At 32.6% G+C, this 13,668-nt stretch overlaps 5 protein-coding genes across 5 annotated transcripts; 3 read left to right on the plus strand and 2 right to left on the minus strand.

Annotated features, from left to right (window-relative positions):
* Window positions 1-185: 185 nt before the first annotated feature.
* Window positions 186-4,991, plus strand: cubi_01831 (uncharacterized protein; the record flags this gene model as incomplete). The annotated part of the gene is made up of 1 exon (XM_029018843.1): window positions 186-4,991. One exon carries the CDS (start codon window positions 186-188, stop codon window positions 4,989-4,991), a length of 4,806 nt encoding a protein of 1,601 aa, XP_028876317.1.
* Window positions 4,992-5,072: 81 nt separating this feature from the next.
* On the minus strand, window positions 5,073-6,206 carry cubi_01832 (uncharacterized protein; the record flags this gene model as incomplete). Its single annotated transcript, XM_029018844.1, has 1 exon — window positions 5,073-6,206. One exon carries the CDS (start codon window positions 6,204-6,206, stop codon window positions 5,073-5,075), a length of 1,134 nt encoding a protein of 377 aa, XP_028876318.1.
* A 305-nt stretch (window positions 6,207-6,511) lies between these two features.
* On the plus strand, window positions 6,512-8,671 carry cubi_01833 (uncharacterized protein; the record flags this gene model as incomplete). Its single annotated transcript, XM_029018845.1, has 1 exon — window positions 6,512-8,671. One exon carries the CDS (start codon window positions 6,512-6,514, stop codon window positions 8,669-8,671), a length of 2,160 nt encoding a protein of 719 aa, XP_028876319.1.
* Window positions 8,672-8,738: 67 nt separating this feature from the next.
* cubi_01834 (nucleoside-diphosphate kinase) lies at window positions 8,739-9,404 on the minus strand (the record flags this gene model as incomplete). Its single annotated transcript, XM_029018846.1, has 1 exon — window positions 8,739-9,404. The coding sequence occupies one exon, from the start codon at window positions 9,402-9,404 to the stop codon at window positions 8,739-8,741; it is 666 nt and encodes a 221-aa protein (XP_028876320.1).
* Window positions 9,405-9,776: 372 nt separating this feature from the next.
* cubi_01835 (uncharacterized protein) lies at window positions 9,777-13,475 on the plus strand (the record flags this gene model as incomplete). Its single annotated transcript, XM_029018847.1, has 1 exon — window positions 9,777-13,475. The coding sequence occupies one exon, from the start codon at window positions 9,777-9,779 to the stop codon at window positions 13,473-13,475; it is 3,699 nt and encodes a 1,232-aa protein (XP_028876321.1).
* Between the last annotated feature and the right edge of the window lie 193 nt (window positions 13,476-13,668).

A 13,668-nucleotide genomic window follows, 5' to 3' on the forward strand; every position in this document is an offset into this window, starting at 1 on the left:
ATATGATAAATATATTATATTAAATATATATATATATATATATATATATATTTAAATATATATATATATAAAACAAATATAGATTACCGCCATTAGATCTAAAATTTCTTATTAAAAAAATATTGAGACGGAAGTTACAATTAACGTTGGAATTTAATACAGGTTGGTTATCAAATGAAAGGAACATGAAGATTAAGTTCTTTATTTTACTTTTTTGTTGTGTTTTTGTATCAATTTATTCTGGTGAGGAGGAAACATTTGACAATACAGAAGCACAATGGCGTTTCATATTATCTGCAATCCAATCACATCCAAATATTAAATGTAAAAATTTACCACACAGTGTGCCTGGGGGATTTTACTCACATGGTGAAACCAAGTTTGTTACAGAAGCGAATGAAAAGATCAAAATAATGAAAGAAAATTGTATTGGAGCGCTCACAAGCCTGCTTGAAGTTCATCTACCTAGAAGTAAAAGAAAATATTTATTTAAATTCTCAGATATTAAGAATACAGATGGTATAATTGGGTTATTTTGCGAAGATACTGCGATTAAGTTCTTCAATATTTCTAAATACATTGGTTCTATAAATACAGAGAGTTTAGTAGAAACCGAAAGTACTCTTTTAAGAGAAAATCAAGATGAAATCAGCTCAAGTACGGATTCATTTAATAATTATGAAAACGAAATTGATCGTATTCCTTTATCAAAAAAAAATATTTCAGACCTTGGAAAGAATAACAAAGAAAAGAAATACAATGTGAACCAATTCGATTTTTCAAAAACTTCATCTGAATTGACAAGTGAGGGACTGGGATACAATTCGGCTGATTATGAGCAACTGGAAACTGATAATACACCAATTTCTAAATATAAGGCTCCAAAAATTTTAACTACAATATTAAAATCGGTATTGGATGAAAACAAGGAGGATCTACCAGCATTAGAAATAGCAATTTCTCAACTACCTAAGCAAATACAAAACAGAGTGCTTTCATTTTTTAGATCAAGAAACGTGGATGGGATTGTGGAAATTCTGAACAAATTACCTAAACAAATTTTAGAATCATTTATCAATAGTATAGAGCTTGAAAAAAAACAATTAAAATTTCAACTTGGAACAAGTTTGGAACAATCTGAATATTCCGTCCCTTTGTTGGAAGATGAATGGAAAGCAATTATAGATTTTATGAACGATCAATCATCACCTGTTCAGTGTGAAAAAAAGATAAACCCATATAAAATTAAAATTCCAAAAGAATTTAAGTATAGTAACGGAGTTTTGAAGAAATTTATTCAATATTGTAGAAGAGGAATTAGGAGTTTAGCATATGAAAAATATACTTCTGACGATGGAATAACTTATTATAGTTATAATGAAAATAATTCGAATGGAATTTTAATTGCAGGAAATGATTCTGACCATAGAAAAGAGCAAGTGGAAGCTTTTTGTTATATGGTTTTTGAGAGATTGTATGGAAAAAAAGAAAAAGAAATGATGAATAAAAGACACATGAAGACATTGGAAATAAAGAAATCGTGGGAAGATGGTGGAGTGAAAGGTAGAGTAATTGATAGTTTGTTAAAAGGTTTTTCGGATGAAATTAACGATGAAAGGTTACAATGGTTGTTTTTAGTAGAAAGTGCAAGCGTTCCAAATCCATTGGTATATAGTACTGATTTGCCAAAACATACAATACCAATCTCTTTTACAAGCAAACCAACTGATGCTACAATTGAAATCACAGGGAAGATCAGATCATTTGTATACAATTGTAGAAATGCATTAATGACTTTAGGAGTAGAAAAATTCCCAGGAACTAAATCACCACTGAACAAAGTACAACTGGGTGCTGATAAGGTTCAAGGATTAATAAAGTTTTGTAAGTCAGTGGCACATAGGTATATGGGAAGGCTTGTTCAATGGTTTAACATAATTCAAGCTTCTTTAGACGATGATGTTATTAGATTAATTGATCTGAAAAATCCTGAGTTTCGTTGTCCTGATTACTTTGAATATGAAGATGACTCAAAGTTAGCAGATAATTGTTCAAAAACTATATTAATGATGATAAATGAAAACAAGAAGGCAAAAGAAGATGGAAAGGCCAAGGTTTGGGAAGGATTGAAAGTAAATTGCCAACCTAACCATGTAAATCAACATATACGTTCCTTTTGTAATTCTATTGCATATGAGAGACCAGATATCAGGATAGCATCAATTAATGAGTTTTCGGAACCAGGAGTTAGTAACGAATTCAGCTCAGTTGAGGAAAAACAAGAAAGCTTTAACAAGGAGCAACTGGCGATAGAAATTGTAGAGGAAAGATTGAAAGCAATTGAGAGCAAGCAGATAGACGAACAAACTAATTCCGCATATAAACTAGATAAATGGAATCAGCTTCAGGAGCTTATGGTTGAAAATCGGAAAGTTAGAGAAAAATTAGATAAATATTCCAGAAAACAATTTCAGAAATTGTTCGAAATAGAAGATGCACAAAAAGAATTATTATTATCATTATTGAGTGAAAATATTATTAGCGAGAAAAAAAAAGAAAACATTAGAGACTTTATAGATAAATATTCTTCAGATTTGTTATCGATGAGAACAGAATGGGCTGATTTGTTATTTCAGATAAGTAACAATAACAGAAAACTAACAGAAATAGAAATAGAAATCATAAATTTTGTCCATCAAGCATTAGATTATATTGCAATTTCGCATAGAATTGAACTTATAAATTCACCAACTATGGCAAATATGGTAAACTGGGAAGAAACACTTATAGAGAAGGAGAGAGTATATGTAAGTTCCAAGATGCTAGAATATAGCAATCGTTTAGATTCTGATCAAAAAATTCAGAAATTAAAAGATACGCATTTTAAACGACGGCAATTATTTGAAAAAAATTTATATAGAATTCTTCCTCGCAAACTCTGGAATAGAGTAAATAGCTTGGCTGGTAAAGGCCTTTATCCTCTACCTACAAAAATGAGTGAAAAGGAATTGAAAGAAAGAAAAAGTTTAATAGTTAAGCTTCATGAAGAGAAAAACAATATGGTTGCAAAATATGATTCGGAAGGCCAAAAATTGGCAAGACAACTGATTGTTATTGAAAAGGTAGTTTATAAACACCTTGCAGATTTAAATGAAATGTGGGATACTACCTACTCAATTGAGTATTCAATTCAATGGGAGCTCAGAATAAAAGATATGCAAGACACTTATTTATATTTAAATAATGAATATAACAAAAATGCTGAGTTTGTCACAAGGCAGCAGCTTCGTCAGTCTCAACTTCAAATTGGCAACCCTCAATACCAGCAATTATTAAGTGAAATAAATCAAACAATAGAAATTGCTACTGATGAAATGAAAAAGTTATTGAAATTAATGAACGAGTTAAGACAAAAAAGAAATGAGCTAGACACACTTGTTGAGTCAGATTTGTCAAAAAATTATGCGGAAAAAATAAATACTCTGAGAAGGAATTCAAAATTATTGGAGGATAACATAAGCAATGACATTAATATTTTAGAGAAAAAAAATGAAATATCACAATTGCAACTTAATAGAGATATAAAGTATTTTGAGATTACGAATATAAAATCAGCTTTTTCTGAAAGGTTGAAGAAAAGTGAAGGGCTAATTGAAGCAAATATGTGGTTAAATGCTAAAAATGATCAATTAATTTCTAGCTATGAATCCAAGTTAAACGATGATTTGAGCTCTTTGGCATACTCATTTGAAAAGTCTGACAAATATGAAACATATTTTACTATGGAAGAGATTCCAAAAGAGGCATTGTCAGAGCTTAATAAATATAAAGAACAGCTGAAGATTAGTTTATTCAATGTAAGGTTTTATAATGACAACATAAATGACAATGATATGCAACATATTCGCCAATTTGAATTGCTAGATGCAAATACATTAGCTTATAAAGAGTCGTTTGAATCAGAAGGTGAAATAGATGATGGAACATTATATGGGGAATTAAGTACACTTGAATGGAATATTATTCAATCAAGATGGGAGTTGTTGAAGATGAAACATTTCTATATAGAAAAAAAAGAGAAAATACTGTTAGAATGTGCAGAAATGAGAAACTCTCTAGATGATCTAATGTTAAGAAAGTTCGGACTGATACCTATTACCAAGCCAAAGAACGTTCCTAAAAAGGCAAAAATTTTAGTTATGAAAGGAATAGGGATTAATTTGGGTGATGAAGGAGTAGTCTCGGATGAAACTAAGCATCTTAGCTATGATGATAAGGTTCTTAGACTCGTACAAAAGAGACTTGAAGACGCTAACTCTGTATTTGAGCAGGAACTTTCCAATAGATTAAGTATTTTGGATGAAAAAATAAGAGAAGGAAGGATACGATTGCATGAGGCCGCGAGAGAGGTTGTTTCAAATTGGGAGTTACAGCAATCAACTGCTTCATTTAGGTTTGCTTCTCCTCAGAATAAAGACAGAATGAGAGAGACGTTCGTAAAAGAACGTGATAAGGTGACTAGGGATGAAATTAAGAAAACAATACCACTAAAACTAGAAAAACATATATTGCTCCAACAACAAAAAGATCGTGCACTACAGTTTAAACGTGATATAGATTGGATTCATACACCTGGAAGGGTTGCAAGCCAATTAATGAAGTTCGAGCAAAAAATTAGAATTTTTTGGAGGAAAAGACACGATCATTATGAAAGAACACTAAAGTTTCTAACATATCAGGCAGAACAAGTCGATAAAATTAAACAAATCGATGAAGAACTTAATTCTGAAGAAGAAAACGGGTCAAAATCTACAAGAGCAACTGCTCAAACAATGAACAATATTCAAGATTTAAGAAGAGAAAGAGAGAAGCTAGAGGCGGATCTTGCTCAGAAAAGAAGAGAGTATCAGATGCAACTCTCTAGTTTCCAGAATGAAAGAGATGCACTTTATGATGTATCGAAAAACCTTACAGATGACGAAAATAGTTAGGTAGAATAAATAATACAGCAGGTATAGTATCAACGTCTGGAATATTTTTTCTTGAGGCAAACCCTTAATTATACACTAAAATTAACTGCCCATTGATATTTTACATATCTGTTCTAATTTTTCTCTTTGATACTTCTCCCTCATTAACGCAGGATTCTCAAACTTTATTATTTCTATGCATCTTTGAACTAATTCGTTTCCGTTTTGCAGGTATTGGGTTGAAATCCTAACTGCCATTTTTTTTGTGAAAATAAGACTGTTAAATAGCACATGCTCTTTTTTCTTTATTGCATCAATACTTTTCACGATGTTTAAATACCTGAGTTTGATGTCAGTACCACTTACTTTAATTTCTGGAACTTCAGGAAAATCATTTATTTTCATTGCTTTTGGTTTAACGTTGAAATTTTCACTTATGGAATGAATGCTTTTTTGAATATGATTAATAATTTTTGATATATGATTATCCCAAGATTGCATTTTAATAAATGAATTATTATTTGCTACTTGATCACAAATTATTTCAAATATCCTTTTGTTAATCATTGTGAGTAAAGCTTTATTTTGTTTATTTGCATCATTAAAAAGACCTATGCATTCTTCATACTTGAGCGTATCAGTTAGTAATTCTCGATGCAATTTGTACTTGAAGTCTATTTCTTTTAGAAAGTGGTTATTAATCTCGTTTATCAATGCGTGTAAAAATCCATACCTTAATAATCTAGTATTATTTTTCTCACCTCTGGGGCCAAAGAGTTTGTTAAATAATTTTGTAGGTGAGTAATAATTTTCGGCATTAATAAGTTCACTTCTGATTCCATCAAGCGAATACTTAAATGATAATTCTCCTAGTATTGCTGTACTTTTATCCATAATTGGCGAGATCAATAAGTTTGAGAACAATCTTAAATTTTCACTAAATTCTGAGTTAGGATGGTATGAAGAGCTTATAGAACTAAATTCAACAAATCCATCTTTTAGCTCACTTTCATTGGAGTTATCTCTAGTACTACTTGGAAAACCTCGGCCTAAATTATTATTTACTTCTGAACTTAAAACCGATTTTTGGTATTCATTTTTACTTTGTTCATATTCATTGAATATAGAATTATCTATAGTACTTGAAGAGTCTATAAAACTCGAGAGATCATTCACCCCAAGAGCTTGTTTTATTCCCAAAATATAACAAAAAAGGACAAATCTTGAAAACTCCATTTTTTAATGATTAATTTATAGATGTTTATCACAAATATGACGCGCCATAATACTCAAACTTAATAGAAAATGGCACAAAATAAAATTAAAAAGGTATTAAGATCGAACAAAATAGGCCAAAATTAGAGAAAACCTGGCTTGAGTTCATTAAATTATTAATTTAGGAAAGTTACTATTAATTGAATAACAAATTAATGCACAAACACATACTTATTGGCGGTAATTTTATGCGTTTTTGGGTGTAGTTAAACTTTGACTAATGCTAGTGGCAAAACAATTTAGAATGAAAATTTTCATTCAAAGTTATGAAACATAGTGGTATTTTATTCTTATTGCTAAATACATGCATGCAATTACTATTATCTATTTATATTGGAGAATCTTTTAAGGTTTTACCTACAAATATCACTGATGAAAGAGATGGTTCAAAAATAGGTCCTACCTTACTAATATTATATGATGTAGATAATGTCATTTTGAAGCATGTGGGTCCAGGGAAAACATATATTAATCCAGAAATAGTGCCATTTTTAGCATCAATGTATAATTTACGCAATTCTAAGGATCCTAGAATTCTTTTACCAAGAATATTTTCTCATGGGTGTGGCACTGTATCAAAGCTTTCCGAAAGCAAATTAATTAAACCAAGAATACTTGATTCAAATCAAAGTTTAGATAATGATGATTCTCATCATTTTTCAATAAAAATTAATGATGTTGGGGACGCATACCTTCTCAATGAAGTTTATTACCTTAAAAAAGACGGGCAATCGGAATACATTCACCATCCAATAGACATATTTAAAATTTTCTTTGCAGACGAAAACGAACTAGAAGCAAACATCCCGTCTATTATTCCATTTAACCGGGTATTGGAAAGAAAATCCATTTATTTTGATGGTCCAATTTCGGGACTTAATAGCCAAGAAACAATATTTTATAAAAAGTATATTCAAAAAGCTAAGAGAACAATGGGTGGACAACCCTTCCTTATCGATTCCATTACTAATGGTATGGATGAGATACAAGGAAAGGCTTTTCTAAAAAAGCTATTTACAAAAATTTCTTCTTTACCTAAGGTTTGGCCATTTGATCTTAGAAGTGAAGAGTTACCTTTTATAAAAGATCTTGTTAAATATCGTGGTTATGTAAATGGAAAAATTCAGTTCGGAACTACTATTCTCTTAATTGATGATTTGGTAGCCCACTTTAATTTTGGGTGCGTCCATGAACACTTTTCTGAAGAATACAGAGTTTTCATTATCGTTGTCAAAAAATTCATTCCAAATAGTGATGTAGAAAATTTAACACGCGAATTTCAAAAATCCATCCCTGTTCCTATAGGCACAACCCCATACAGCCCATTCGACATTCGGGAAGTCAACGCAAAGATGAATAAGCTACTTCAAAAACTTCCAGAAGAAACCCATCCAGATATTTTCTACAGAGAGATTCGAAATGAGTTTATTTATGATAGCCCAACTTACCCCAAATGCGGTTATGATATTTCTAGACCCTTTCCATTTTATTTCCTGGTTGTAATAGAATGCGACATTCTGTACAACTTAATAAAGCTATTTATTGATGATCGGATGGCAGAGGAGGTCACATTTTTACTTAATACATCATCATATATCGCTGTAATCTCTGGAAGGAAATCCTGCGAATACGCCTTCTCAATGGTTAAACATCTTATCGCGTCAGGATTTTACCAATGGTCCGGTAAAATCCTGCCACTAGCTACGATAAAAGGTAGGAATACGGACGATTTGGATGACTATTCACCGTCGTTTTCCCAACATTCAAAAAAAAACGTAAAAAACCCCGGTCAGAATCTGAACAGCCAAGACAGACATATATTTATGTCAAAATTGTATTCTAGGATGCCAAGAAGTAGAACAATGGTTCTAAGACTCGACTACCACGGAGATCCAGGTAGGATTCAATATTCCGATTACACATGCTTCCTAAACGCTCCCCCCAACGAGGACGTGCCTGCAAATTTCCCATCAAAATCCACCAAATACAGACAACGGCTAAATTTGCAATCAGACTCCAGAATTTCAAAGTTCTTCGGAGTCGCGCCCAGTGGAGAGATGAAGACAGTCACTATACTTCAGAAGTTAACAGTAGTTTTAAATAAAGTGGAAGGGGTGCTAAGATCCACCGCAAAAGCATCTAGGAATACACTGAGCCCCAAAGACGAGCATCTCGCAACTCATACACAGTCCGAAGAGGAGCACACAAACCATATGGACGAGTATGTCGGGATAGAAGAGGAACACATTGTAGCACAGTCCACGACCTCAAAAGCAAACACGGGCCAAAAACAGACAGCATCCGCGCCCCCCACCACTTACCCCCAAGTCTCATACTCATTCCTATCAATCTTCTATACAATCGTGGAAATCCTCAAAGAAGAGTTCCCGAAGGAATACATATTCTGTATAGGATCCACAAACTGAGATAGTCCACAAGTGGATAGAACAAAATTCTTTGAGATAGCCAGCGAATTAAATTACACTACAAGATTTATCCGAAGTACACAAACTTATCTACCGCCCTTTCATATGTGTAGATTTCATCTGGGCTAAACCAAAGGAAGATTTCCAAATTGGCATTTTCCAGGGAGTCAGATGCATGAATGAGATTCCTCTCAGTCTGCATTCCGAACTGCGCACGTAAAGTCCCGATATCCGATTTCTTTGGATCTGTAGAACCCATTAATCTACGAAACTCCGATATTGCACTCAATCCTTCAAGTACCATTGCAACAATAGGCTGATTAGTTGTTCTGGCGACCAAACTCTCAAAGAATGGCTTTCCTGCGTGATCTGAATAATGGGCTTCGATCTGTTGAGCAGAAGCAACCAAAAACTTCATAGCAACGATTTTAAAGCCCTTGCGTTCAATCTGTGAAATAACTTCTCCAATAAGGGCTCTGTGGGTAACTTCGGGTTTAAGTAGAACCAAAGTTCTTTCAGAGAATGGACTCGTAGACTGTGGGCATACTTCTGATTTTGTAGCGTTTGTAACTCCTTGTTCTTCATCGTTAGTAACTATATTCTCTTTAGTTTCCTCAACAGTAATTGTCTCAGTTGTGTTGGTAACAACTGGAACGTCTTCTGAGGCAAGTTCTCCAAGAACGATCGAGCAAAATAAATATATTAATGTGAAAAACAACAAACTCTTCTGCATTTCGACTAAACCTAAAAAAATGACGAGACTCCTAACTATTTATCCATTAAATCAGAGAGCGGACAAAATTGAGACACAGAATATATTTGGTAACATTAAAAGCGGTATATGTAGCTACCGCCCTTACAAAATACGTTATATAAATATAATTTGTGATACAATAATTTGGGAAAAATATGTAACTTGCTCCATTATTATTGTTTCTTAAAACCTAAATACTCAACTGGCTAGTTAATTGACTTCATTTCTGTAATTGATTAAATTTTTTTATATTTGTTATAGTGAACTTTTTAGGATCTAAATATTATGGCGGCAAATCTCATGCTTTTTATTCATTTTGTGTTGACTATTCCCAATGAATAAAACTCAAATATGCATTCTTTAACCATTACAGTCCTAATTTGCTTGCTTATTTTGTGTTTTGATAGTGCACTTATTCTTTGCAATCACTCATTTGAGTCAGTACCTAGATTTCAATTGGAAGATTTACAACTTGATCCAGAAAATTTATCTGAAAATTTTATTCGAACTCAAAGTGGGTGGAGTTATGGAGGTGAAAAACTAAAAGATGAACAAATTAACGTTCTCCCCGGATACATGAAAGAAATTACTGGGGCAGCATCTTCTTGCCCCGCTTCTAGATCGTGCAATGTAAATAGAAGTGACGTTGATGGATTGGCTGAGCGTGTATTTATTCTCCAATCAGAAATACCAGAACTTTCAGTGGACTTATCTTGGCATAAAGTGTGCGCATTTGCTATTTCAATTATTGATACAAAATCATCTTTTATGAAACATTGCAAAAGTTCTGGGATTTCATTTTTACTCTCAAGACCAGTAACTAAATTATTAGAGCAGTCAATTATTAGATTATGCAGAAATATGCCACAACATTCTACATGCAATGGAGTTGATTGGACACTTGATTCCTTAACTGAAGAATTGTTGACAGCAGCAATGCCTCACGTCTTACCAGCTGCAAAAAAATCTCTTACTTTTACTCATTTTTGTTTTGTTTCCTCAAGAAGTATAAGGGCAAGAACCCGCGAAGAGTATTTAGAAGTCTGCCAGGATAGTATTCTCCTGCTACTAAATTTACATGAGATGTCAGGTTCTCAAGTTACTCCCTCTGTTGCTGAACAAATTTGTAAATCAACATGGATATATAATACAGAATGCAATGGATTTAGCAATACAAAATTGATAACCGAAGCTGCATTTGAAATTTTTGTTCTGGTAAGAAAAGAAGGAATTCCAAACGTGGATATGAATAATATCTGTCAGTTTCTGACAAAAATTTCTCCCACCCTACGTATTCCTTCTAATACAAAAACCCCCATTTCAACTAGAAAAAGATATTTATATGAATGTGCAATGTACCTTACACCAATGTTAGAATATGAAAAGTTTACTCATAATTCTGAGAACAGATATGGACTGATGGAAAAGTTTTATTCCCGTGGGGAAATTGTTCAACACTTTCATGATATTGCAACTTCTATTTGCACTTCTGTATCATTTTATCAAAAAAAGTATAGAAGAAGGATTTTTATTCCTGGTTTTAAAAAAAAGAAAGTAATTGAAAAAAAACAAGGTGAATCAATTTTGGAATTATTTATGAATTTGATGCACTCAGTTAAAGCTACATCTAGAAGAATACTTGGTTGGACTATTGAACTTCCCTTTCCTGGTAGTGATGAATCGCAAGCAATGCTTATGTTAGGTTATTCATTAAATACCGTAGATGTTAGGTCTATCCAAAATCCTCAATATATTAGAATGCTTGCTATTTTGCATTCGAAAAAATACATTTTACCAAAAACCGCATACAACATCTGGAAAGATTCTGTATTATCAATAGGAATCGAAATTTTGCCACCATTTACTCCAAGCCTTACACCTGGAATTATCGCGAGGTCAGAAAAAGATATAATTGATTTGAAATTAAATTGTGGAACTAACAATGAGGATATTGATGCACTTGCGCTTGAATTGTTGAGCGTTTCTCATGAAAACAATCTAACAGATTTCAAATTTTCTCAATTTTGTAAACCATCTGAAGCTCTAATTGGAGTTAGAAATGAAGACTTTTATTCATCATGTATTGAAGCATTAAAGTACATTCCGGAAATTGATGCCCAGACAGGAAGGACTACAGGAAAATACTTAACAATTCCATTTTCCAAAATTTCAAAAATATGTAAAGATACTCCTAGATGGGAATCAACTTCATCAGGGTTATCTTATGCATCTTTGATAATTCAAGATAATTTGAAGAAGAAAGATGAACTGAATAAAGCGCTGAAACCATATTCAAAACCAAACATGATAACAGATAGAGATATATATTCATATGTAATAAAAACAGCAGCTAGATCTGCGCTTGAACGTTCTGCGGCGTCTGATCAAATTTGTAAACAGTTTAAACCAATATATTCAGAAGAAGATGTTAATTATCAGTATGATAGCCAATTAGATTTAGATAATGTCCAGCATGTCGCAAATGTTTTGTTTAAGAAGGCAGTTTCACTTTTAGATGAAGATAAACAGCTAGCATTTTCATTATCTGGAAACGCAGTTAAAGGATCAAACCCAATTACATTTGAATCATTTTGCTCGCTTGTGCTTGCTCTATCAAAAGTTGAGAAAAAATACTTTAATTCTGAATGTGCCAGGAATCTGAGATTAATGTTCAGACAAAAAGTAGTTATAAATGGGCATGTAAAGCTTGCAACAATTAAAACAAGGACCATCACTAAAATATGTATGTCTTCACCGCAGTTCGAAAAGTGTGGGAAATATCAGAACAATGAAATAGATGAGATATCGTATGAGCTATTATTGGGTGCCCAAAAACTTAGATTTACATCGATAACTTATCGCCATCTATGTAGTGTCGTAAAAAATATAAGAAGAGGAGAAATTAAAGGCTTAATTCCCAAAGGACAACAAAATAATGCAAATATTAGTAGCTTTTTTAATAGTGATTGTATTTATGGATTAAGGACGCTTTCTATTGGTGCTAGGCATGCAGAAATAATATGTAGTGCAACTAGGTTTTGGGTAATGTGTGGAAATTATTTGGACTCTGAAGTGGATGCGTTAGCATCTCAATTATACTCAGAGGTTGTTCAAAATACTGGCCTTGCAAGGTTCATAACGGTATCTTTATTTGAGTTGGTAGACTTTTGTCCGATAGCTGAAGCACTTATTCATGAAATAGATATGAGATTTTTCAATCGTGAATGCGTAAATGCTCTTGCAGCAATGTCTATAAGTAAGGAGTATGGAAAGTCGATTTGTCAAAGTTCGAGACATTGGCAAGGCACATGTATTGGAACAATTGATGAACACTCGTCAATAATTGAGCAAATAGATCCAATAGCAGGTGCACTGTATAAATCTTCACAAGACTCTGGATATCTAGATCTTTTGTTTGTTGATTTTTGTGATCCAGCAAAAGAAATCTTTTCTATTAAAGAGGTTACAGAAACAGGGAGAGTTTTAGAAGGTCATGAAACTTCAATATTTCAAATTGACTGTCCAAAAATAGTCAGTAATATGTTACATTCACTTTCAGAAGAGAATTTAATCGGGGTAATGCAATTTAAAATCAACAGTAGGTCTATCAGATCGATTTCCTCCGAAAATTTTGAGAAGGCTGAAAAGATTTGTCAGAAATTCTTCAATTATTATGATCCTAACTATGGTGCATCTCAAGTAGAAGAATATGAAGAAACGGATTTCAGAAGAAATTTGATAGAAAAGACCAAGATGAGAAGTTCTGCAGAAAATGATGGCTCTGAAGGTGTTTTCTTACAGGGGAAGTCATATAACCAGAGAATGGCAGGAAATAGTTACTACAGTAATCATTATAGATATAACTGGGCTAATTTATTGGGTCAGAAATTCTTTGTTCCAGACAACAAAATTGCCAATGAATTTCGTGGTGGTAATTTCGACGGTGTTAGTCGTACAAAAGAATATAAGAATTTGCAATACCTACCCTATGGTATGAGTCCTAAAGCAGATGGATACTATACTGAATATCAGGCAAAAAATGAAGATTAATTGAATACACTAAATATATCAATAGGTACTAAAGCTATTTAAGCAATTAAATAATGAAATATTGTTTTTTTACTTCATTGATCTTTAGTTTTTAATATTTTTCGTCATTATTTCTCAGCAAAAAAAAAAGGTTTTTGTGTGGGGTATTTTGGCGCTAGTTATCTAAGTATCGAAATCATACTTGCATAAGGTT

The sequence above is a fragment of the Cryptosporidium ubiquitum genome, assembly GCF_001865345.1.
Source record: "Cryptosporidium ubiquitum isolate 39726 chromosome Unknown contig_12, whole genome shotgun sequence".
NCBI lineage: Eukaryota > Apicomplexa > Conoidasida > Eucoccidiorida > Cryptosporidiidae > Cryptosporidium > Cryptosporidium ubiquitum.